At 36.8% G+C, this 25,980-nt stretch overlaps 10 protein-coding genes across 10 annotated transcripts; 6 read left to right on the top strand and 4 right to left on the bottom strand.

Annotated features, from left to right (window-relative positions):
* Positions 1–339: 339 nt before the first annotated feature.
* Positions 340–7,032, top strand: L201_007452 (uncharacterized protein; the record flags this gene model as incomplete). Its single annotated transcript, XM_066223158.1, has 28 exons — positions 340–429; positions 545–613; positions 711–837; positions 924–1,328; positions 1,446–1,659; positions 1,772–1,903; positions 2,010–2,323; positions 2,397–2,563; positions 2,632–2,752; positions 2,830–2,912; positions 2,976–3,063; positions 3,127–3,266; positions 3,346–3,468; positions 3,523–3,665; positions 3,738–3,858; positions 3,943–4,122; positions 4,183–4,314; positions 4,385–4,500; positions 4,566–4,670; positions 4,727–4,778; positions 4,838–5,076; positions 5,141–5,219; positions 5,272–5,360; positions 5,422–5,602; positions 5,656–5,762; positions 5,819–5,963; positions 6,033–6,175; positions 6,234–7,032. 28 exons carry the CDS (start codon positions 340–342, stop codon positions 7,030–7,032), a joined length of 4,704 nt encoding a protein of 1,567 aa, XP_066079255.1.
* A 451-nt stretch (positions 7,033–7,483) lies between these two features.
* L201_007451 (uncharacterized protein) lies at positions 7,484–8,305 on the top strand (the record flags this gene model as incomplete). Its single annotated transcript, XM_066223157.1, has 2 exons — positions 7,484–7,690; positions 7,784–8,305. 2 exons carry the CDS (start codon positions 7,484–7,486, stop codon positions 8,303–8,305), a joined length of 729 nt encoding a protein of 242 aa, XP_066079254.1.
* Positions 8,306–8,888: 583 nt separating this feature from the next.
* On the top strand, positions 8,889–10,158 carry L201_007450 (uncharacterized protein; the record flags this gene model as incomplete). Its single annotated transcript, XM_066223156.1, has 4 exons — positions 8,889–9,052; positions 9,229–9,335; positions 9,420–9,880; positions 9,964–10,158. The coding sequence occupies 4 exons, from the start codon at positions 8,889–8,891 to the stop codon at positions 10,156–10,158; spliced, it is 927 nt and encodes a 308-aa protein (XP_066079253.1).
* A 541-nt stretch (positions 10,159–10,699) lies between these two features.
* Positions 10,700–12,089, bottom strand: L201_007449 (uncharacterized protein; the record flags this gene model as incomplete). Its single annotated transcript, XM_066223155.1, has 4 exons — positions 10,700–10,828; positions 10,904–11,108; positions 11,229–11,656; positions 11,793–12,089. The coding sequence occupies 4 exons, from the start codon at positions 12,087–12,089 to the stop codon at positions 10,700–10,702; spliced, it is 1,059 nt and encodes a 352-aa protein (XP_066079252.1).
* Positions 12,090–12,541: 452 nt separating this feature from the next.
* On the bottom strand, positions 12,542–13,570 carry L201_007448 (uncharacterized protein; the record flags this gene model as incomplete). Its single annotated transcript, XM_066223154.1, has 5 exons — positions 12,542–12,681; positions 12,854–12,967; positions 13,183–13,237; positions 13,442–13,452; positions 13,531–13,570. The coding sequence occupies 5 exons, from the start codon at positions 13,568–13,570 to the stop codon at positions 12,542–12,544; spliced, it is 360 nt and encodes a 119-aa protein (XP_066079251.1).
* A 459-nt stretch (positions 13,571–14,029) lies between these two features.
* L201_007447 (uncharacterized protein) lies at positions 14,030–15,309 on the top strand (the record flags this gene model as incomplete). Its single annotated transcript, XM_066223153.1, has 3 exons — positions 14,030–14,123; positions 14,788–14,863; positions 15,207–15,309. The coding sequence occupies 3 exons, from the start codon at positions 14,030–14,032 to the stop codon at positions 15,307–15,309; spliced, it is 273 nt and encodes a 90-aa protein (XP_066079250.1).
* A 447-nt stretch (positions 15,310–15,756) lies between these two features.
* On the bottom strand, positions 15,757–18,431 carry L201_007446 (eukaryotic translation initiation factor 3 subunit I; the record flags this gene model as incomplete). Its single annotated transcript, XM_066223152.1, has 9 exons — positions 15,757–15,904; positions 16,061–16,185; positions 16,301–16,390; positions 16,589–16,830; positions 16,975–17,072; positions 17,340–17,460; positions 17,979–18,158; positions 18,334–18,352; positions 18,429–18,431. 9 exons carry the CDS (start codon positions 18,429–18,431, stop codon positions 15,757–15,759), a joined length of 1,026 nt encoding a protein of 341 aa, XP_066079249.1.
* Positions 18,432–18,841: 410 nt separating this feature from the next.
* L201_007445 (pre-rRNA-processing protein PNO1) lies at positions 18,842–20,010 on the bottom strand (the record flags this gene model as incomplete). Its single annotated transcript, XM_066223151.1, has 6 exons — positions 18,842–18,897; positions 18,968–19,050; positions 19,111–19,189; positions 19,261–19,360; positions 19,437–19,520; positions 19,600–20,010. The coding sequence occupies 6 exons, from the start codon at positions 20,008–20,010 to the stop codon at positions 18,842–18,844; spliced, it is 813 nt and encodes a 270-aa protein (XP_066079248.1).
* A 580-nt stretch (positions 20,011–20,590) lies between these two features.
* Positions 20,591–23,193, top strand: L201_007444 (uncharacterized protein; the record flags this gene model as incomplete). Its single annotated transcript, XM_066223150.1, has 5 exons — positions 20,591–21,772; positions 21,854–21,942; positions 21,999–22,031; positions 22,092–23,009; positions 23,067–23,193. 5 exons carry the CDS (start codon positions 20,591–20,593, stop codon positions 23,191–23,193), a joined length of 2,349 nt encoding a protein of 782 aa, XP_066079247.1.
* Positions 23,194–23,987: 794 nt separating this feature from the next.
* L201_007443 (uncharacterized protein) lies at positions 23,988–25,447 on the top strand (the record flags this gene model as incomplete). Its single annotated transcript, XM_066223149.1, has 6 exons — positions 23,988–24,134; positions 24,226–24,495; positions 24,601–24,675; positions 24,749–24,926; positions 24,986–25,070; positions 25,153–25,447. 6 exons carry the CDS (start codon positions 23,988–23,990, stop codon positions 25,445–25,447), a joined length of 1,050 nt encoding a protein of 349 aa, XP_066079246.1.
* Positions 25,448–25,980: the final 533 nt, after the last annotated feature.

Here is a 25,980-nt window from a genome sequence, read left to right as displayed (position 1 = left end):
AGCCAGCCATAAGCTGGATGAAACCAGTGATATACATCGATTTTGACCATCACATAGACCAGTACAGACCCCGCTATCCCGCGGTTCAGTATTTATTGATAAAGCATCAAGTCGGGTGAAGATAACAACAAAAGTGAACGATACCTTTCAAGCGATTCACCTTGGACATCATCGAAGGTTACGCTTTGATCCCCTTTGTTACAGAAACATCTGTCTCTACCACGAGTAATCACAACACTGCAATGGCAACACTGAATAATAATCTATGAGGAAGTCCTGTTCGTGAAAGTTTCGGCTTGTAGATTGAATACAGTCTTAGTGATTTCGAAAATAAGCAATATGAGTGGTATTACTTTCCCTAGACCTTCACCGTCTAAACCCATTGTTGAAGGAAATGATGGAGGGAATGATATTGATGATGGTGAGACTGTAAGTCGGTCAATTATACACAATAGATCTCATAAGAAGCACATCTCCCGATACACATTGAGATGAAGCACCCGCCGGAAAGCTCGATTGCGAGCTGATTTATACTTTCTGCCAGATTGAAAGTTTAGAGACTAAACTAGGAATAGAAAGGAGAGTACAATATGGTGCTGAGAAAATGTTAGATGTAAGTCTTCGAGTTGCTGCTTGTGACACTTCACCTCCCTCTCACATGAAACTTTTATACTGTTATAACCTAACTTTTCAAATATTGTCCTTTATAGGTGATCGAAAAGAAGGGAGGAGCAGATAGTGGTGATCAAGAAAAAGTGAAAGAGAACATAACAGCACAACTGGAAGCTGCTAATGAACGGATAAAATCACTAGAAGCTAAATTAGAGAAGCTCAAAGGTTAGTCGTCAGACGACCGTCATGACTTGCATATGACGGAGTAGAACTATGATGTATTGATACCGTACGATTGACCGGTAATATAGGAACACCACAACGAACGAGAAGGAGACCACAACAAAGGTTAAATGGATATTCATCTAACTCTTCATTAGGTTTAGCTGCAAGCAACAGTGCTGGTGGTGGAACGACAACAACAAGTTATTATCAACAATCTCTACCATCTTCATTATCGTCTTCATCCATATTAGTTGGTTCAGGCAGTGCTGGAGTAGGAGGAAGTAGACCAAAACCAACTAGATTCTATTCAAGTATAACACCTGAGAAGAGTTATAATTCAGAATTTCTCGATGATAATGATCAATCAAATTACAACTACAACGCGACACAATCAAGAGGATTAAATCATAGACCTAGATCAAAATCTGCTGGTGAAGATGCTTTTCCAGAACATCCTAATTATTCAAATTCAATTTTACGACATACAGAAAGTCAATCCTCTTTACCTGGATCCAAACAGCATTCACCATCAAATCGTTCTACTAGAAATCTTAATTTTGAGGAAAGTAGCACCCAGATATACGAAGGGAATGAAAGATCCAACATAGATGAGAACCTTCAGATAATGATTAATGAATCCAAAAGATTAATCAGGAAATTAAGAGAAATAGCACGAGGTAAAGGAAAAGAACGAGAAATACCACAGAGCTCCTCGATATACGGAGATGATGAAGCCTATGATATTATGATCAAATTAAGTGAACAGTTAAAAAAGACGGAAAATCTCAAGTCTGTATTAAGTGTCGATGAGATTATTAAATGGTAAGTCAATCAATCCCCACCGACATCATTATACTTGAAACGTGATAGCCCTTGATAAGTTGATTGGACTGCCTACTGGATATATAACTGATGAAAAGTGTATTTATCACAGCACCATCGCATTCTTGGGAGACTCGGCTACTTCACGTCAAAAATCAGCGGGGTATAGACTATTGAGGTATATTCTGACGAGAAATTTTTGGGGTAAAATGCTGGGAGCTGGTCTGGAGTGGCTGATCATACGGTAAATCCTCTTACTTTGCTGAATCGGTTATTTTCCTCCCCAAGCGGATTATGCTTAATCTTACATTGCTGATGGAGTAAACTGACAATCGTTTCCTATAATATAGTACCTTCACGCGTGACTCGAAAGCGGTTCATGAGCGAGAGCAAGCTTTGAGACTGCTGCGATCAGTGATTCTCTTACCATCGTCACCTTATCCTCCTAACTCCCGTCCAGCAACTTCGCCCTTGCAATCGAGAAGTAGAACAAGGTCCCATTCTCGTCAATCAGTATATCAAGCTCAATTAGAACCACAGATACAGAAACTACTGGAAAATAGGGTTCCGTTGACCGATGGATTGGTCAGAGCTATAGTTAGTGCTGCTGAGAATCCTGATGACGCTATGAGAACGGTTTGTATGGAGACTTTGGTCGAGATAGGTAAGCAACTTCTCTTTTCCTAGCTGAACGAGCTGTCTTCCATTGTTATGATCCTAACAAACCAACATCATAGGTATACTGGACTTGCGTTGTCTGATTCGCTCAAACGCATTCAGAACCGTCTTATCGGCATACAAGGATGGTCCATCAGAACTGGGTCCTGCCATAACAGGGTTATTGATGTTTTTGGTGAATCAGCCGAGTACAAGGGAATTACTGTTACCTGGAGGTGATCTGGAAGTAAGCCAAATCACTGTGTTCTACATCATTCAACGTATGGATCTGACCGGGTTATTACATCATTGTAGGCTGTACTGGTAGGGCTCACAGAAGCTTACGGCAAGATCCCATCGAGGCAACAAGCTAGGCATCTCGAGAATCTACAAAATACTGTTAGGAATATCGGAATGTTGTTGTCCTCTTGGCCCGGTGAGTCATGATCAACCGTGACGATAAAGTAGATTACCGCTTGGACTTTGACTGATACCGATGCTCGCTACTGATAGGTTTGCTATACATGTGTATGGATGATTACAGGGCGATCAAAAGTCTCATCAGCTCTCTGCATGTGCCGAACACCGATATGAGGGTGAGTCACCTATACCGCATGCTGTTAGTCAGTACTCACTAATGTCCTTTCTCGTTGCGGCAGAACGCACTCATGGATCTACTATTCGTCTCCTTGCAGATAAAATCGCCAACCTGGACTAACGCGTTTCTGGATGGAAAAAGGTTGACTGGTGAATTATTGCAAACTTTCTGAGCGGCGAATACGTACAAGGATAGCTGACTTTCTTCCTCAGTTTATACCCGTACGCAAGAAGCTACAGCTCAACAGCTACTGAATGATGGAAATGAGGAAGAAGATCCTCAAGGAATGACCATAGTAGACCACTTCTTGGCTTTGCTTTTGTGTATATACCTTGAGGCTGGATTACTGGAGGTTCGTCTTTTATGTAATGAAGAATACGATTTCTGTTTCTGTTACAGGTGTCGCTAATATACATGTACTGGTCTCTTAGGCTCTTGTGGCAGTTATAGAGGAAGATAACGGGACTTTGAATCGTAAAGCAACTTTACTTTTAGGTGAAATACTACAAATGGCAAATCGAACATTACCATTGAAGTTTGCAGCTCAGCTACAGGTCAGTCACTCGGGTTTAGTGATTAGATAGCAGCTAATGGTCCACAACTTTTAGTCATTACCTCAACTCTTCTCTGAAGCTACAGATTTTATGAATCCCGCAGAGAGGATGGCAGCACTTTCGGCACTCTCATCTATAGATAGCTTGAATCGCAATCAGCCGAAAGTTGGTAGAAAGAATATGAAAGACAAGACTAGGTATGTATTCAGGTTGTGCACTGTTTTGAGCCTAAATTTACTCGTATTGACCTCTCACCGTGATACCGACAGTTCGCTTGCGCCACAACAAGATCCGTTAGAAAGAGGTCAAAGACAAGTTCAATCTGTAAAACTGCGATTGGGCCTACAAGTCGAAGACAAGCAATTCCAACAAATGATTGTTGATTCAGGTGTAAGCAGTTTGATTCCAACAAACATATTCGTCCCTCTGCCACAAGTCTTTCTGAGAATGAGCTGAACTTGCTGTTGTTGTTAGCTACTACTTCATCGAGATCACACCAAATGGAGTTATGAAATTATAGTGGATCTGATTGAAGGACCTCTACTGAATCCTAAAAGAATGGATGAAGCTATCAAAGCTACTAAATTTGTTAGAAGACTATTATCATTCTTTCATCCGTATAATTACAGATTTGCCGACATCAAAAGAACCAGAGTAAGCGGTACACACCCTGGAAATACAGATGCTGTGTTTGCTGACAACATTGCGTTACAGCCAAATCATAAGTGGGTCAAATTGGGTTGTTCTGTATTATCAACAATGCTTAGTAGCGCGGAGGGAATCAAATACCTTACGGAAGACAAACTTCTGAAGCAAATGTTGGACTGTTTCAACGAGCTTGATCAAGTGAGTGTCAATCATGCTTAACAGATCACAAAGGTCACGTATAAAGCTGATCGCATATTCCTCCATGTAGTATGTGGGTCAGCCTACATCCCAGCCTATATTCGCTCGTGACCGTCTTGAGAACACTCTCACCTATGGCTATTTCGAAATGATTGGAACGTTAAGTAAACATCGGGAAGGTATGAAGTAAGTACAGTTCAATTGCGTATCCATATAGCATAAGTGACTTCGCTTACGTATATACTCCGCAGATTACTCGAAAAATTCAAGTTTTTCACGTGTTTTTACCATTTGAGCGAACAGAGAAGTCGAGATGATATCATTAGAATCATCATTGAATGCTTTGACTACACACAGTAAGTTGACATGAGAACTAGCAAATATCTGTGATCAAAACTCACATCGGCTTTAGGGATGCACATCCCCGAATCGTCCTTTCCAAAGCATTGACGTCAAGTTATATGGTAAGCCAGAATTCCATTCAGGATCCTGCAGTAAATCCTAATATTATGTACCCATACAGGAAACACGACTTTTCGCTACTCATCACCTTGGTCGCTTGATACAGGAACAACCTAATCTGCTTGATTGGGGTCTACAATTGATGATTACGCAACTATACGATACATCAATGGAAGTTTGCGACATTGCCGTCATGTATCTAGAAGAAGTATGCACAGACCCAAAGACCTTGGAGAAAGTGGTCCAACTGAGACCGACTCTAGAACATCTTGGTGATGTAGGACATCCCTTGTTCATGAGGTCAGTACTATCCTTACATGTAAAGAGACTTCTTTGCTACTGACTGATATCTTGGAAATGATAGATTCGTATCAACTAGCGTTGGATATCGATATTTACATCAAGCTCAATATATAGATCGAGAATTGGAAAGCTGGCTGGTAGTAAGTCTGAAGACCTCTTGGGTGATTCATTCTGATTCCGATTACCTTACAGGAGCGCAATCTGCTTTATGTCATTGAAGCCGAAACATTCGTATCTAAGACTATTCGACCATGGGCGAACGATACGGTGGAAGATTATTGGTGAGTTCAAATGTTCTCAACACCCAAACTATACCATTACTGATTTGGCCTAATTATAAAGGATATACGATGGCCCTGCCCCTACTCACTTCTTAGGAGAGCTCACCAAAACACCTGAAGGATGTCGGCTGATCAAAGAGAAGGGTATTGTGGCTGAATTTGCGGAGATAGTCAGACTGCATGGAATGGAAGCTAGTGACCAGAGTGTCTTGACCAATCTCAAAAGTGTACTCTGGGCATTAGTAAGCTGCCGGTCTAATTAGACTGCCAATTGTAGCTGACACCTTTGCGATAGGGTAATATAGGCTCGACGGAAGGCGGCTTGCCATTTCTGGAAGATGAAGAAATCATCGAAGATATCGTCGAGATCGCTGAGCAATCACCTATCCTTACTATAAGAGGGTGAGTTGAATGGACACTGCTTGTAGGTATGGTCTGACTGATCAGCATTTCCCTAGTACATGCTTTTTCGTTATCGGCTTGCTCTCAACATCAAGGATGGGTGCAGAGATTCTGGAGGAGTTTGGCTGGATATCTACTAGAACACCTCTTGGTGATACCACTGGATTATGCTTGCCGAATGATATATCTCGTTTCGCCAAGGTGAGTTGTCCATAGAGTGATCACAGCTATTTGTGATTCGGCTAGACTGACTGATCATAACACGAAAAGATCGAACCATGGGAGAGACCCAATCCTGACCCAACTTATTCACCTCTACCGAAATTAACAGGCTTGGAATCAGAGATCATGACATCTATAGCTAATCTATCGAATTACGTGTTGGCTGCTGGAGCTATGAACAATCTCAAAAGGTAAGACCAATACATGCCGCTCGAAAACAATCAAAGAACTAATGTTGTTGGAAAACAGAATACGTAATCGTCATCCTCGTTATTTCTCTTCCATTACTTTATTTCATCGAGCTTTACGCTCAATTTCTACCAATCATTATCAAGCACCAGTTCGTCGATTCATTTTGGATCTATTTGATATCCACTTAGAACCTGATACACTTACTCAGTTGGTTGGTGTGGAAAATATGTTATCCCAATTAGGAAGCAAAACCAATGGAAACACTACGCCCAGATCGCCTACTACGAGAGATAAGACTTATGATCGATTGGTTGGTGTTTCTAGAAATTTAGGTGATCCTAATGGTAAATTAGAAGAATCGGGTGAAGTCGAAACTCGTAGAAGATCAAGAAGCTCGCCTGGACCATTAGGACCTATTATGATTTCCACAGCTAATGAGCCAAAAGTCGAACGTAGATCAAGAGGGAAAACATTTAGTGCCAGTAGTGGAATCCAAGGAGAACTTAGCGATAACATCGAATCCATAACCCCCTTGACGGTCAAACCCACTCAAAATGCCTTCAAGCGGGATGGCGTCAATATCGATGATAAAGAGATATTGGATGAAAATCAAAATAACAGTAATATAGTGGAATCGCCAGAAATGATCAAGCAGTCTTTTGAGTCAAGTATGAATAGTAATCAGGATGATCCGATAATTGATTTAAATCAAGATAGAAATAGTGTAACTACTATCAATACTACGAAATCGGAAAGTGAATTAGAAGATGAGGAAAGGGAAAGACAAAAACCCAAATCTCAAATCAAAGGTTTTGGTATACCTAATTTAGCCCCAGCTATAGGTAATCATGAATAGAAAGTGTAACACGGTATATCCAACTCAGCTAGAGCGGGTGTCTGTTGTATATCTAACAATGGATGTAGATTAAAGGATGTAATTACTAAGTACTGATAAGAATTCTTTCTGCAAATCAGTGATTGCAATGCATGCATTTCCTTTCAACATGATGACGTTGTATTCTCTCATCGGGGGAAAAAACATATCCTTTTTTTATCCCATCCAGTCTTTTGTGTGTATTGCATGATGCATCATTTACTCTGGCAACTTTTTGAGCGGACTTGCGAAATCATGATTTGGCCTTCTTCATTGTTCTAGAACTCGGACGAACGATGATTATGGTTGATAATCATGTTCGCTGTCATTGTCCCTCATGCACTGTGGATATATATAACTTATAAGGATTGAAAGTTGCTGTCTTGGTTGGAAGATACTTGCACACCGATCTTCAAGTCCATTCTCAGCTACAATGTTCCGCAATTACAATTCAAACTGCAGTGGTTCATGTCAATGTGTATTGACTGGAGAAAAAGATCATTCTGCGAAAAAATTCCAATCTAGAAGTAAGAGAAGCGAAGCAACTACGTACACAACCGACAAGTGTTCAATGGGTATCAAGATTATCGAAGACCCAACAAATATGATTATTAAGAAGAGAACTCTGTGTGGTGGATGCGTAAGTGACATATAGTGTTGCAAAACCTTCTCTCCGTAATTGATAGCATATAAATCACTGTGTCAGGATATATCCACTGATTTTTCTTCACAGTGGAGAGACCCCAAACACATTGAAGGGCATTATGAACATCATTTGACAAATACCCCTCAAGATCAATGGGATGAGGCTACTGAGTATTATCATAACTGGAAAACTTCAACAGAATCTCGATCAGGCCACAAAGTAGTTGGATTGGATTGGACTGTACATTTACGTGAGGCATCTTCAAGAAAAGGAAAAGGGCTCAAAAAAGTACAAGTAAATGTCGCAACTAATCCACAACAGGATCTTGAAAGACAAGAGTTCTATACTGGCCATAAAGAAAAGGAAGACGACATTCCGGATTTAGATACTGTGACAAATTTGACTGATGCTGATATCCAGGGCTGGTATCTTCAATCAGATACCACAGCTAGCTCAGTACAGTACCTTGATAGACAACAGGTCAATATTGGCCAAAAGGAAATAGAAGACGGTATTCCGGATTTAAAAACTATAACAGAATTGACTGATGATGATATCATGGATTGGTATGAGCATTCATGTGGATCAACATTCGCTCCATCCCACTAAATACCTCAGATATCATTGATAATGATAAGAATATCGAGAGGAACAGATTTGAGATCCCTGGAGAACCGGATTGTGATGAATCTTTTTTTCTTCTCTTTTGTAATGAACAACCTGGTTTCACTACTCGTACAACATACGAACAAATGAGGGCTGCTTGTGAAGTACTTTTCTTGTGGATTTATATGTAGACAATTGATATGCATCCCGTGCTACAAACTTGAGTGTTTGCCTCTAGCTTAGTTGATACAGCAGTCGATACTTCATCATCAATACAAAATCCCACTTTACAAACCTGTTAAACGGTTGAATTGCGTTCATCCCACTGAAGGGCAGCCGAACGGCCGCCGTTCGGTGAGTAACCCAACATCAATATGCAGCTACAACTTGAATGACTTATTCTTACGTTCTAGTGTGATCTGCATATAGCAAGAGGTATGGTGTATAAAGTATATAAGCAGGCCAGATTGACGAGATGTGAACGATACATCTCCACTACCGCATAGTTCCTTTTCAATCGTCAATGATATATTATCTTATACCTTTATTTGCTATACTAATTTATTTGAATGCAAATCTGTCCAATATGTCACAAGATAGTTCAAAAATAGAAGCTTCCGTTCATCAACATCAACATCAACATAAACATCATTTTCACAGTCATGGTCATTCCCATTCGCACGATAACGGTAACAATCAAGAAGAAATCGATCTTTGGGCAGGTAAAGATTATTTGGATATGCCTGGAGTGTAAGTATCTTATCGTTGTTGTCTACTTATCAGGCATCCGATATACCGTTTCTTCAAACTTCTCATGTACGATACATTCAATTTGCAAAAAGAAAAAAATACAGTCAGGGTGATGTGTGGGGGGGAGCTAAGCTAATTTTGAATGATTGCATCAACTACTTTCAATACGTGAATAGTTTCGAAGTCGCTCATATAAGTCACGATTCGATAATTCATTCCCTTAAAAATGCTGGAATCAACAAAGATGAATATAAAAATTGGGATATACTTGAAATTGGATGTGGTGAGTTCCTTTCGATCTTCGTTTAGATTATGAAGATGAACAAATGGATGCCAGACACTGATAGTAGTAAATCAATGAAAACAGGTGCAGGAGCAGTGACCAAGCATTTTATCAATACATTCAAATCAGTACATGCAATAGATACATCACCAACGATGATCGCTACTTTATCAGAATACCTAAAGGAAGATCCTAACATGGATAAATTAACTTATTTCTTACATACCTTATCATCCAGCTCAAATAAGCAATTCGAAGAAAGACAAGCTCAAAAATCACCTATTAAAGATGATTTAGATAGAATGATCAAACCGAAACAAAGTAAATTCAAATTAGCAATTTCAAATTTAGTTTTACATCATATTGATAATATACCTGAATTTTTAAATGGTGCAATAAGCTTATTGGAAAAAGATGGTTGGTTGGTATTTACTGAGATTGGCTGGGGAGAAAATGAGAATTTACATCAACATCAACATCATCATGATCATAATCATAATCATAATCAAGTACCTAGCAAACCATCAATAGAGACAGAAGGTAAAGTAAGTTAATATCACCTTATTTGATCATGTTAAATCTAATCTAATTGTAGAATGAAAGCTGATCAATAAAATAACTTATATAGCCTCACGAAGGTGGATCATTCAATGCACCAGATCATTATAGAAAACCATATACTGTTGAATCATTAAAAGAGTTGTTTGAAGGATATGGATTGAAAGATGTTTATGCTGAAGAAAGAGGTGTTTTACCTGTATTTGGGGTAGATAATGATAAACCAAAACCATCTTGTCTGATAGTTAGAGGTAGAAAAGTTTAATCGAGTCTGTATTTTTAGTATGACTTCTCGTTGAATTATTATTTTCATACGCTCTATTGGTATAATCTGCATGCAACGTAGGATCAGTTTTAAGAAATATACGTCGGTTGAATATATCTACTGTAACTTCGATTTTGAGATCGTATCAAGTCATGCATGTATGAAAACACAAATATAGGGTATATGAATAAATCGAAAGTGTTTAGAAAAGTAGAAACAACGTAACAAAGAATTATGCGATTTAGTACATTTAATTGTGGAGGTTCATATATATACAATAACAAGGATAGGTCGAATGGTATAAGGGGTATAGGATGTTAGGAATGAGAGAGTAGATTTTGTCATAACGAACACTATTTGTTCGATAATTGTTTCGGATCAAACGGTATACAGGCGATTCCAGCCGGAATAGTCAAATCGTCTGGTCGATCTGATAGTTGTGCGGAGCTGAGAGAGGTCTTAGATCTGTGGTGTTAAATGTAGCAGTTAATCAGCATCCAGCCTGCTCCAATGTATAATGACAATATATGTAACCAGATTTTCAACCTACCAAAGATAATTCCAAAGTCCACACTCGTCTAGCCCAGACTTTTACAGTTTGAACATCACCTTGTTTTGCAGTTGAACTAGCTGGAATTTCAACTTCTACGCCATCCCACCAACATTTCCGCTATAAATTGTAGGATAAATGCATTAGTCAATATATTCGATACTGAGTCTGTTCTTGCAGAAAGTTTAGACTTACAGCAGGTTTTCTCCAGAATAATAATAATTTTTGTGCAGTACCCATTTGTTGAGCATCAATATAAGGTACATTGTTACTTCCATCTTTATTATCTTCAGAAGGATGTATAATACCAGTTTTCAATAAAACTAAAGCCATTGAGGTGATAACATTTCGAGAAGGTTCACATGCTCTGAAACCCCATTCATCTGTACGGTTGAAACCACTACAGTTAAGATAAAGCAGATAATCAAAGTCAGCTCACATCATCATGATAACAATATGCAGAGAGCAGTATATCGATAAAAATTGACAACATGAAAACGATTAAGAAACAAGAACATACCTCATACAAAGCATATCAATCAAATGAGCTTCAGCAGCATTACCAACTGAAGAAACATTTCTTTCTAAAGCAGCAAAAATAGATTTTTTATTTTCTAAAGATTTACCACATTGTTTTTTTAAATATTTTAATTCATCATTCGGTAAACCATTTTGTAAATTTGTTTTTGCTATATGATTTGATTTTGTTATTGAAAAAAATTCTAATTCTTCTCTTAATACAATAATAGCTTGTTTTGATAATAATGGATTTTGTGATTGATCTGTAAAACTTGTTAAATCATTTCCTGAACCTGAACCTGAACCTGATGATACTGATGTTATATTTTGTTGTAAATGGAATAATCCAATTGATGTTGGTGTACCATAAAATTTCTCTTGTGCATTAGACCAAAATTTTAATATGTATTCAAAGCAATCTGGATCGAACTGTTCCCATGATAAATACAAATTAAAAGTAAATGAATTGGAAAGTCAAAGTTAGCTATATATATCTTTACAATTTACGAACAGATAATCATTCATAAGCCTTGAATGGAGCTGCGTATGTATGTCTCATACTCACATCAACAGTAAAAACACCATCATCAGCACCTTCCCAACTAGCAGGTTTACTTAAAATTAAACCTTGTGGAAATAAACCTAATAAAACACTTTCAGGTAATAACATCAAAGTTTCCCTTTCGACAGGAAACATTTGACCTCTTAAATCTAAATTCAATCTAGTCAATAATTGTGGATTTGTTGATTGTTGTTGATTATATAAAGGTGAACCACCATATTGTTGAGGTTGAACTGATGTTATAGGTGATGAATTTGGTTGAACTGACGTTATTGGATTTGATGAAGCTGAGACTGCCATCGTATTGGAAATAAATGCTTTTCGGATTTGTTCGTACTACTATACAGCAATTATGTAGTTTGGACGTCTAGGTCGAGTGAGAGACGATACAATGAGGGAAGAGAGATAGTACAAGATACGATGATTGAATATAGTTGAATGAAAAGAAGGGGGATTCAAAGTCAACTGGGACATTATATTGAATGTTTTGGACTGAAGCAATGCGCAGGGTATATATATAAAGTAAACAAAGAATTCCCTAAAAAGGAAGTTTTGTTTTTTCGACAACTACTATCATTATGTGCATACAATTTGAACAAGTCCTCTTTTATGCATGCATTCGATTCACAGTCATGAGTGCTCAATAAGAGGAATCAGATAAGCTGCAGGACGGTGTAGGGCATATAATTTAGATATCCAGATCAAATGCATTCATCCCACTATATGAGTTATAGTTCCCCTGAGAAAACCATTTAATGACCAATAGGTTCAACAGTTGGTCTTTCGTATTGTCCTGGTTTAATTACACCTTCTTTGATCAAGTTATCGTAGTGACCTTGTTTAGAGTTGAAGTATTCGTATTTGGATTTTGACCAGTAGTATACACCGTAGACTACGTAAGATATAACATTCAGTCAGTTTCGGGCTTTCGACAGGAGGATATACAAATCGCTTGATGATGTAGAATCTAGTATATCTAGTTTCCTCCAATTCTGATCTATATTTCCCCCTCCAGATCACTAATTATCATATCGAGAGATTAAGATGGGGATTGCCGAACTCACAGAATAAAGCAGGAGGAGCAACATAAGGTAAATGGTTCATTAATCTAGCGAAACCATTGAAGATGTAACCGTTAAGAGCACCGGCCATAGCTCGTTGTCGGTATGGAGAGACACCTATAAGCCGGAGAGTCCATATTGTGAGGTAAATTTGATTGATAAGGGTTGATGTTCATTATAAAGAAGGGTTCCAGGTGTGAATATAGTAGTTGATGATCGACGTAATTGCGGCAAAATAATAGAGAATAATGTATTTGGAAGAGGTACATAACAGATAGGATGATCAGCTGGATGTCCTCGCATGGTATAAAGAATTGGGCAAAGCAACTAACCGTAAGTTTTGATACCTTTTTGTGGTAAAGATCCCATATCACCCCACCAACCGATCTACAATTATAAGGATTAGTTAGTTGTTATTCCATTTTTTTGGATGTTCCGATTCATCCTCATAATCGCTAATCTCAATTCTATACATCTAACCGCTCTAAGCCATCTTCCAAGCTGTGATTACATTCTGTTTTTCATCGATACATTGATAGACGTCCGTTTATTTTCATCTTCCAAGGTTGAAAGATGTGTTCGAATACTCACGTAGGTCTTAGCTATTTACAATGAAAATTATCAATATACGCCCCTTACAACGGTATCTATGCAAATAAAGAGAATTAACAAATACTTACGACCGGGCATACCTGACTGAGCTGGAGCTGAAGGTCTCATTTTAGCTGTGTTTATCTGATGGAGTAGATATAGTCTGAGATATCAAGATTAGATGTAATATTAATGAAGAAACGATTAAAGCGAAAGTGGTGAATGGCAAGTAACAGTAATATTCGGAGTAATCGTACGGTGGGTTAACCAATGATATTAATCATTTTGACTTGAAAACTGGTTATAGTTTATATGATGGTACATAATTTATCCACGTTACCCCTTTTATCAGCTTGTATCGTCCATTTACGGTTTATGCAATTCGAGCATTTTAAGAGGTAGGTAGTTCCATCTGTATATAATTATTAAATCAATCAATAAAGCATAGACAAGAGAAAGATCACTTGAAAAGCGAGCACAGTTGAGCATACAGAATAGCAATAAAGGAACAAAGAAATACCTAGAATCCTGCTTCTATAATCAATATAATTTCCTTCAATCGATAAAATAAAAAACGAATCAATCAATATGACTCTCATTTCAACAATCTTAGGTTTCAGTGCTTTTGGTTTCGGTGCAAGATGTTTTCAATTAGGTCTACAACATAGACCAATCTTTGATGGTAAGTATTTTTTACGATGATTCATTTTGGTACGGATATGAAAAGGGAAGTTGTGGAAATCATATACGAACGTCATTTGGCTTGGAGGAAGAAAATCAACTAAATATTTATACATATATATATATACGAAGGTATAGAGGAGAGTGTCATTAAAAATGGAAAGGCATTGGCCATAATGAATAATGGAAAAGGAATACCTCATCTTAATATCTATTAAACGATTGGCTGGTAATTTTCTCTCTTGAGAAGATGGGTCAATCATTTGACTATAACGAACTGTCACAAAGAAGAAGAAATTCAAATTGTTCGAATACCACTATCAATGGATTGAGGGATAAATAGAGAATGTAGCACAATATCGTAGCATGAACATAAAATAAAAAGAATTGGATTTGAGTTCTATTATTGATTAGTGGTAATGGATATATGTGGGATATCCTGGAATTAGGAAAAATCATAAGAAGGATTGATGATTAAACCGTTTTTTAAAAATCTGGTTATTCCGTCAGATCTTATTTGGAAGGCAATCAAAAGTCCAAACTCTATTCAGATAGTTCCGAGGACAAGTCTTTTTCACCCCAAGCCAATCTTTTACATCTTGTGTTTCTCAAGTAAAACCAAATATCATATAGCTGCTGATTTAACTCATTGTCAACGTTAATAGCTCCAACAGGTCATTTGATATCTTCAGGTGTATTTGGTTTAGTAGGTTACGGAGCATTTTACGCAGATAAAAAACAGTGAGTTTGTTGAGCGTGTATTATAATGATATGGTATAATGGAAAGATGTATATATGCGCATGTCTAACTGATTATTCTGGTTCTTTTTTTTCTTTTATCTCTCTTTTCTTCCCCTTTTCTTTAAACTCGTATCATTATCAATTACTATATAACCAATCTTATTCTCTTACTTGATCATTATAAATTTCCCAATATCTACCTGAAATAAACAAACAAATAATGTTATTCTACCTACCCACCTTTGTCCTGAAATTACTCCAAATGTCATTCAATACAATACAATACAAAAATCAACCATTCTCAATTACTTAAATACCATAATTCTCCATTCCACCGTTATAGAACCGCACTTTTAGCTGAAAAGAAGAAAGTATTACTTGAAAGAAGAGAAAAAGAAAATTTGGAATGGGAATCTACAAAAGGTCAACAAGCACATGCTGTGTAGAGTTAAAGATATATCCAACTTAGGGAAGGCATATAAGAAAGACGTTTTTGATACAGAGCATGTATATGATACCAAACATATTACTATTACAGTATGAACTCAGATCTGCTGTACTGTACTGCACATTGAACAACGCATTGCTAGCAGTATCACTATAGTTACACTGCAGGTTCTATTGCATAGCGTGAATGTGTAGTTTGAGTAATCTGCAGAAATCCATTTCATTTATACTAATCTGCGAATACTCAGTATACATGAATTAGTATTGATTTCTAAACGAATGATGTTGCTTTTCAACATGCGTTTTGACCACAAAATACCTTTATTGGGATGGAGGTATACATTGAAGGTATAGATGTTACAGTTTATATGCATCCGAAAAGGTAAATGCCCATGCCCATGCTCTTTATAAAAATATATAAAATCTCTATATTTTATAACTTATACTTATACTTCAACTTCAGGTTCAAGGTCACCAAAAGGTCTTGATCTGAAATAAGTTTCATCAAACCAATGTACTCTAACGAAACCATCTTCTGCACCTGAAGCGTAAGCTTTACCTTGTGGATGTACAGCCAAAGTATTGATTGGACCGCTAAAATAGATAAACAAACATAATTATCAGTTTATCGAACATGGTTTGAGGACAATACATAAAACAAGTTTAGAAAAAGTGATCGTGATTGGGATCATGTAATAATATATGTGCAATTGATAACAAGAGCTGCTTAGAGGAAATACCCAAACTCACAAATGACCTTTTACTCTACCAACTTCCTCTTCAAACAATTTGTGCCAAAATCTAGATTCGAATTTACCTGCTCTTTGAGATGTAGTTGTGACTGACATTGCATCTTGACCACCACCAAGGATTACCTGTAAATCGATCTTATCAGTATTGATGAACGTTGAACGATGGATGTGAAGATTGAAGGAGGTTTGACCAAATTTTCTCGAAATGATGTTGGATTATTCAAAGCGGATCACTCACGTAAGGTCGCAATGGTGCGATACAAGCACTATTTAAAGGAGTTTCTGTTGGGAATACTTTCATTTCTTCAAGTGTTTCAGAGTCAAAGATCTAATTATTGATGATTATAAACATGGCTTATTAGCGTCGTGATAGAAACAAGATGATCAAACCATATCAACACGTCTCAGATTAATGCTATTCCGCTTATTGCCTATTTTCTACTTGACCATAACAAAATCCTACCATCTACCTAATAAACAGAAAAGTCCCAAAAAGGCAAGAAAACGCATAAAAGCATAAACTCACTCTGGCAGTTTTATCTTTACTACTAGTAATAAAATAAGTACCATCAGGTGAAGATTGAATATCTGTAATTTCACCTTTATGTGATTCATCTGTATAATTTACTTCTTCACCTGATTTTACATCATATTTTGCGATTTTCCCTGATTCATGTCCAGTTAAAATATATTCTGATAATGGTGTCCATAATGCTACTGTTGCTTTTGATCCTGTTAATGTCATTGTTGTTATTGGTGTTGTTGTTTCTGTCAATTGTCAAGAGCGAAAAATATGTCAGCTTAAGATTCAATATATGTATATTCATATCGAATAATCTTTCCAGCATTCTATGCATTCATATAACATATTGTGATGTATCCCATCACAAATCTTCTCAGGCTTCTACTCACGTAAAGTTGGTTCATCTCTATTTATTTTGTATATTCTGATTATTGATGGTTGTCCACTTCGTTGTTCGGTAATTGATAATATAGTATCGTCATCTTCACTACAGATAGTAATAGGTATATATATCAGTAAATATTTAAGACAAGTTGAAATGGGTATCATTGCAGTATGGCACATCCAGCCAATCGAATCCTGATCCCCTTAGACTCCAATAATATATCCCTTTGATTTCCCAGCCAAATGATAACTTTCACATTTCCGCCGTAGTAATTTCTTCTTCTTCCTGTTCCATTTCAATCGTTCGCATTCAGATAGTCGGGAACATGAAGAACTCTTGATAGAAATAAAGTTGAATATGATGACTCACTTCCATTGAACTCTCTTAACAGCAGTCAAGAATTCCCAAGTATACAAACATTTCCCTGTAGCAATCTCCCATAATTTCATTGTGTTATCTGCTGCTCCAGTGATAAGGAATCGTGATTGAGCTAAAATATGATTGAAAAAGAAGAGCATTAGTCCTTAATTCTCACAACGTGATTAATTTTCGACGTTGAAGATCATTGCTAAATTTCCGCTTATCTCTTTGTCTTCTTATCGTATAGATGTGTATCTTATGGAAAAACTTCTTCATCCAACTACATTTTCTCCTCCTGCAAATTTCCTTGTAACCCAGTAATCTATCTATACCATTTGACGAAGTTGATGGAAACCTCCTCAAATTTTGAACTGGTCGATATTTATCCCAAAATTTGTTCCTCTTTTTCAAGTTATATCCATCTCCTCCCAACTCTTCTCAACGTTTATATTACAGCGATAATATCTTGTTTCTTCACAAAATTATCATAGATGCCAATTGGTCTTGAGTTGTACTATTCTTCTAAATCAAATAACCATAATCTCGCGATTCACAATTCCTTTTTCTTGTCGCTAATACCGTTTTTTTTACGAAGGGATCCACATTTTACAGAAAAACTGAAGAAAAGAAACAACTTGTTTAACTCACAATCAACAGCTACAGTCCAAACACTACCATTATGTCCACCATCACCTTTTATACCACCGAATGTACCTAATCTTTCACCATTTGATGTAAACCAAGCATTTACAACTGAATCTTTCGATGCTGAAAAAAGTAAATCTCCTTCAGAGTTGAATACAATTTGAGTGAGTGAACGCTCGTGACCTATTTATTTGATGTTTGAATATTCAGATGTATGTTGATTAAGTTGAATAAGCAGGAGATGTTGATTGTATTTTTGTGAATTGTAGGAAAGATTGTTGATGTATATATAGATTTCTAGGTTAGCTCGACTCCTTCGACTGCACTTAATTTCGAAAATTCCTTTTCTGTTACTAACCTTGAAGAATGATAGGTTTCTGATTATAACGAAAAGTTCTTTCTTATCAGCTTTTGTGATCCTCATTTTGGTGTCAATCTTAGACTACAGCTTACCATCTTGACTATTCGGTCTTTTTAGTTGATTTTGTTAGTTGAGTTTTGCACAAACGTTAAACCTCTCAATATGAATTTTAGCAACAAGCAACAATAAAGCAATGAAACAATTCAACATTTGACAATGAAAGATACAGTGAAGATGGATGTGGCACTTTTCGGTATTTTACGGAGTTATCATACTTTGGCGCAGCTTTTCTGGTTGTATCGTTTTTGCCACTCAACTAAATCCCAAAGCCCTTGCATACTTTTGCATGCTATCTTGTGATACTATAGCTGGAACATATATATAACATGTAAACATCTTAGTCAGACGAATATTAATCAAAACAGAAAGTGGGTATATATGTATATAATAGTACAAAGTGACAGCAAGAATCCTATATGAATATCCAGAGCCTAACCAGGATAATCTAAAATCTTTGCTTCATTCGTGCACCAACCATCTTCAAATGAGCATATACTTTGCCTGTTAAAACATTGAATCACAATTATCAGCTACTTCCCTTTTTAGAATTCTACAGGAATGAATAGCTTACCTGGAGGTGAACCTAAAATCAAAGATACTATAGCATCTCTAGCAATTTTGATATTTTGTACAGAACCGAGAATATGTATATGTCTAAATCATAATCCTCGTTAGCTTTAAATAAGAGGACTGCGAAAGTGATAGCTGACTTACGTATCTGCCAATACAATACGTGTCCTACTTGCATTCTCAATTGAGAATTTTACTTTACCACCTTCACCTGCTATACGACCTATAACGCAGGAAGGACAAAACATCAGCTTTTATCATCAAAGATGAGTTACGAAATGAAAGCCAACTTACCTATAGCTCTAGATAAATGATCACCATGTAATGTTTTGACATCTTTGATTTCAAATGAATCAAGATATAAATCATCTAATCTAAGTAAAGCCAGTGCATCCTGAATTTTGAGGAAAATCACTATATATGAGTTATGTACATCTTATATTATGGTCAATAGTCATGTATACACTCACATTTACATCAAAACCTAATGAAAAAGCTTTAACGAAATCTGCACCTTTTTGAATAGCACCTGTATCTACTGTGTGACCTGAAGTCTATTTTTTGTAGTTTGTACACCTTTCAATCAGCACTGTATTCATTGATTCATAAATATCAGTATTAATATAGACTAACCTTTAATTCAACAGATCTTCTCATTGTATTCATTCTAACTTGTAAACCTAACATATCAACCATTGGCGTATATAAATTTACCCATTCTTTCTTTAAAGGTGTCATACGATGTGGTGGTATAGGTATTCGTCTAAATTCACCTTTTAATACTCCATTATTCGTTTGTGATTGTGGTAAAGGTGCAAAACCTGATCCTGAAGAAGTTGAAGCTGTAGCATTTGTTTGTTCGGCTGTTGATGTTGAAGGTAAAGTTGATGAAGAAGATGAAATCAAAACATCATCATCACCATCTATATCCATAGATTGTTCAACTACTTTAGGTTTCTTTGTTTTTTGACTAACCAAAGATAATGTTGGTTGAGCTTCTAATTGAGCTTGTAATGCTTTTTGTCTATGTGATTTATGAGCCATTTTGATAGTTTTTGCTCTGCAGTTATGAGTAATGCCGTATATCAAGATTACAACGTAGATGTATCAGTGTTGATTGCTGTATACTTGTCGGTTTTGTTTATATGAGGTTGAACGATTTGTTATTGCTTTGATCTACACGGTTTCAAGCAAATACCACAAAAATCAAAAATAAAAAGATGGACCAAGGTGGACATAACTTTTCTGAGCGAGACCCTGAATGATTAAGCTTTACACCGTGGCATTATTTATTCACAGCTTGTGTCTTGGGAAACCTTATCAGTTCTATGGCTACACCGTGGGATACCTTGAGGTCGCGTGCCTGAGTATGATAGATTCAAGATAAAAATCAATAAGATTATATCAATGTATCAATCAACTTTATCTTACTTGCCGCTTGATGACTTGTAACATGTATCATAATAGTACACTAGTGATAATCTACTTAAACCTTCGTAATATACAGTCAACCACAATAACGAGTGAAGGACAGTCAATAATATCATTCTCCTTCCTCTCTCTCTCTACTTCTTATTGTACAAGCTTCCTCATATAAACAAGACTAAGGAAACAAGTGATCAAGATGCCTCGAGAAGCTAGCTCATCCCGGTCAGCTCACAAGCAACCTTCTCACAACCCCTATGCTAGAAATGGCAGTGGTACCAAAGAAAGAAGTCGTACTTTATCAAGTAAAGAAGAAAAAGAAGTGAAGAAGAAGGATAAAGAGAGGAAAGCTTTGGATTTGGAATCGATCAAACAGGAAATGAAATCTAATGGTTTATTGCAACTTCAACCTCAAGCATCTCCACCTAAACCTACAGATGGAGGAAAGAAAAAGAAGAAGAACAAGAAGAAAAGGAAATCATCTATGAACAACAACACTGTTGTACCTCCACCTACACCGCAAGTTCAAGTTCAATCCAAACAATCTGTTGAAGATAAATTGGAAGCTCTGGTTAGAGCTGAAAAGGCCAAAGAGGAAAACCCTTCCAAGGTCATGGAACAGCTTGAAAAAATTAGAGCACCTGCACCTTCTTCTTCTCCTGAACCTGACCTGAAATCTCTCCAAAATAGAGAAGAACAAGGAGGTGATGTCAACATGAATACACTTGAACCTGATGTTGAAGATGCGTCTACTCATGTCTCCTCTAAGGGTATCATCGACGGTATACCATCAAATTCTCCTGGTAAGTCGCTTTTACCTGAAAAAGGAGAGTTATCAACAGCAGGAACATCCATCATCAGTAAGAGTGAAAAGGACAGAATACGTAAGAGGAAGAACAAAGATTCAAGGTTGACTTTTGTCGCTGAAGAAAAAGCAAGAATGGAAGAAGAAGAAAAAGAAGCTATATTATCTAAACAGCGAGAAGAGCTGAGAAGAATAGCTGAAATGGAATTAGAGAAAATAAAAAATGAGACTGAAAAGACTAAAAAGGAAGTTGATAAATTACAAAAGGAGTTAAAAGAATTAGAAAAGAAAAAACAAGAACAAGAAGCAAATGAAAAGAATCAAAAAATTCGAAATGAAGAAGACAAAAAAAGAAAATCAGAACAAGAATTAATGAGAATTAGAGAAGAGAAAAGAAAATATAAAGAATTACAAGATAAAGTTGAACAAGCTGAAAATGATTTAAAAGAATATAAATCGAAAATTGAGAATGAGAAAAATCAAAAAGAATCAAAAGAAAGTTCAAATCAACAATTAATTGAAAATCTAAGAAAAGATGCTGAAGATTCCAAAAAGAAACATGAAGCTCATGAAACTGTAAGTAGCTTCTCCTGCCTCTTTTGCCAAAAATATGCCAGTTCGTTCAAAATCTGACGCGGTTTCCTATGTTCGATTTAGTTGATTACACACAGTAAAAATGTCAATAAAGCCATTGTACAAGCTTTAGAATGTGGGATATGTTTGGCTACCGTCAATGATCCCTATGTGTAAGTACATCCCGTGAGCTCGTGTATCACATAAGTAGCTGACTCTCTTTACTTAGCCTTTCATGTGGGCACATGGCTTGTAAAGGATGGTGAGCCCGTGTCCTTTCAATAGCATGACGACATGACATATATACTGACTTTGATTACAGCCTAGTCGAGTGGTTTCGAAGTCCAACAGCTCTCAAGCATGAACATTATCTACCCATTACTCCAGATACCGACCTTTCCTATCGCTCAAAGTTATGTTTCGTCTGTCGATCAATTGTATTGCGTCGCCCAGCCAAAGCATTTTTCCTTCGTGCTGTGTTAGAACCTTTAGGTTTATTTGAACATAAAGATGCGCCCAATCCAGAAAACGAAGTGGACGATTGGGCAAAAATCTTCCCGCCGGAACAAACCTCATACAAGGTATATGAAAGAGATGCGGATGGGGAAACAGTTAGATGTCCAAACTGTATGGGTGAAATCTATGATAGTGTGTGTACAGGTTGTGATATAGAATTTAGTGACGAGAGTAGTTTCGAAGATTTCGATGATCTCGATGAAGATGGTGAAGAAGCATCAGTACATGGAAGTATACTCGGCTCAGATGAGATTATTGTCACAGGTGGACCTAGATCTAGACCGCGGGGTCGCCCTCAACTCCCAAATTTCTTGGATGACGAAGCTGAAGATGATGGAAACAATTCAGATTCAGATTCAGATCCTTCCGATGATAGTTCGGATGAAGAGGGACATAGTCATGGAAGCAGAAATCCACGATCAAGACCTTCTGATGCTGGAAGAAGAGTCGCCAATGGCGCTGCACCACCTCCGCCAACTATAAATCCTCACTTAGAAAGAGTACTTAACATGATGGGTGAACACCAAGGATATTATGGTGAATCAACTACTTTAACAGACGAAGAAGATGAAGACGGAGACGAGGATAATGAAGAAAGAGAACCTACTTCAGAAGATGAATATGGTGGTTCTTTCATTGATGATAATGGTGAAGGGGGAGAGGACGATGACAATAGCGATGTGTCAATGAATGATGACGAAGTAGATGAATCCCCTCCACCCAGGTAAGCTATGCTGTTGTGAACATCCACCGAAGATAGCTGACATACCAAATTCTTCAGATCTAGTAGAAGTACTGGAGGATCCAGAAGTCGAAGAGTAGATCCTGACGAAGTTGCTCCTGCATCTAGATCGTCTGGAACAAGGAAAAGAACTATAATAGTAGTTTCTGATGAAGAGGATGAATAGAAACCCAAAAAGATATCAAGGCTATGATCTCATTACGCAAACACCTGTATCCCAGCATATATAATGAACAACAAGACGATGTAATTATTTAAACGAAACAATCACTCTACCAATAATTCTTGGTTCAATATCTCTTAGAGAAACCTACCAGTTTTTACGCTCAACGTCATGGCCTGTTGTATATATTCATATAAAATCATACCATGCCCAGATCAACTTTGCATGGTCGCTTATATATATGTACCATTTATGTTGTAGATAAAATAGCATTATCAAGCAAGATATTTCATCTAGTATTATGCAAAACAAGTAACATACATCCAAGCATGACCATGACCATGGCGATACCCGTCCCAATGCCCGACTTCTATTAGTAGTACTAGCTTTGAGCGGCATCTAAAACGCGAGGATGAAGCACTACTAGCACGTTATCATAAACATGTCTCCGACGCCTATTTTTACGGAGAATACTCTTTTTCTCATTCTTTCCGGTAAAGTCGGAGGGAGTATAGGGTGTACGAGTATACGAGTGTTCGGTAAAAGCATTTAAAAGAGATTGCCGATGACATGATGAGATGTGACGTTGGTTCATCTATACGTTGAAACATTTTCTTGCTTACATATCTACTTTTTAGTTTCGTTTATATATTAGGAGAGACAAAGGCCGTTGATTGAATCCTTGATACTATATATACTAAAGCTTTATCACTTTACTACTCATTGTTATTCTACTTCATTATATTCTCAACATAAACTACATCTCTTGCAGCCAACCAAAAAAAAACTTAATCGACATGTCACAAACACAAAATAAACAAATTGTATTAAATGAAAGACCACAAAGAGGTCCTATAACAGATAAAACATTCAGAACTGAAACTAATGAAATTAAACAACCTGGTGAAGGTGAAGTTTTGGTGAAAGTTGAATATGTTTCCATTGTAAGTACAGTATCTCTTTCCCGTGATGAAAATACTGGTTTTACGGAAGACTTCTTATTGACGTTATTGTAACGTGGATCTCATTTTTTAGGATCCAACAATGAGAGGATGGTTGAATGATGTGAGAAGTTATTTACCACCTGTACAAATCGGTGCAGTTATGAGAGCTACATCAATTGGTAGAGTAATTAAATCAAATGATTCAAATTTCAAAGAAGGTGATTTAGTTTTTGATTCTTTCGGTTGGCAAGAATATTGGACTGGTCCAGGTAAAGCTATTCAAAAGAGAGTAACACCAGAAGGTGGCAGGGATATTGATCATATGGGTTTATATGGTTTAACTGGTATGACTGCTTATGTTGTGAGTAACTTCTCTTCTTCAACGTGTACCTATACCCTATCGATTGGACATGCTCATTCGATATGCATATGAGTAATGAGTTGACTAACATTCATCATAATAAAGGGTCTCTTCGAAATTGGTAAATTGGAAGATGGTGATCATGTAGTCATTTCAGGTGCAGCAGGTGCAGTAGGACAAGTGAGTTTGCCTCTTATTAATTATAGCCATCAGCTTCTCAGGCATACTTACTGAATTCTCGCCGCTTTTGCAGATCGCCACTCAAATTGCCGTTGCCCATCCAAAATGTAAAGTTACAGCTATAGCTGGATCACAAGAGAAATTAGATTACCTCAAGAAATTAGGTGCACACAATGTATTGAATTACAAAGACGCTGATTTCAAAAAGCAATTCAAGGCAATTGATAATATCGATGTCTACTTTGATAATGGTAAGTACAATACATACACTCAATATTATTCCTTTATCTTACTAACAAGTTTTTCATAGTTGGTGGTGAGATCTTGGATTTAGCTTTGGGTCAATTGAATCCATATGCAAGAATTATCGCTTGTGGTGCAATCTCAGCTTATAAGTGAGTTGTAGAGTTTGAACATATACTATTTCATTAACTGAATGACTCTATATTAACACCCTATTCTGCTGCATGTTTCTAGTGCCGAAAAACCAACACCAATATACAACTATTTCAACTTGGTTTCAATGAAATCAACAATGAGAGGATTCATAGTACTAGATCATGCTGATAAATTCAAACAAGGATCTGAATATCTAGCTGGATTAGTTAAAGAAAATAAATTAAAAGCTGATTATCATGTTACATATGGTTTAGATACTTGTGTAAATACTTTAAGAGATATGTTTGAAGGTAAAAATTTCGGTAAAACTGTTGTTTCATTAAAAGACCAAAAAGAACAAGAAGAAGAAGGTTTCGGTAAAAGTAGATTGTAATTTAGATAGAAATTTAGATAGAGGAAATCGTTAGGATATGGTATTTTGTACATGTGATGCACCTGTCGACCAACGAGGACATATATGATATTCTGCAAGACAAATCCACCTTGTTACGCAGTCGCAGTTCATGAACATGATATAGATATGGTGCTAATTTCTGGTATGTGTACAGTGTCCTTTTCTAATTTCAAATATACAGTAATATACTCAGAACGCCTGATACTGTATCGGATTAGAATAAATCACGGTACGGATACTTCATTTTCCAACGTAGTAGCGCCTCCTTCCTGAAAAAGATGCTTCACTAGAAAAGATTCAGACTCCCATTCTTTACCTTGAAGGACTTGAGTTAAAATCCTATTGCGTAGAGCCGTAAGATTTAATATGGTGTGCAGTATCAAAGGTAGAGAAGAAAGAAACAGAAAAACAAATAGTAAGTATTAAGTAAATGTGTTCGCACAATCACGTTTAAGAAGAGGCAAAACTTCTTGAAATGATAAATACAGATTTGCAGGTTATACACTTACTGG

This window comes from Kwoniella dendrophila, chromosome 10 (assembly GCF_036810415.1).
Source record: "Kwoniella dendrophila CBS 6074 chromosome 10, complete sequence".
Lineage (NCBI taxonomy): Eukaryota > Fungi > Basidiomycota > Tremellomycetes > Tremellales > Cryptococcaceae > Kwoniella > Kwoniella dendrophila.
This window is presented reverse-complemented; position numbering and strand designations above follow the sequence as displayed.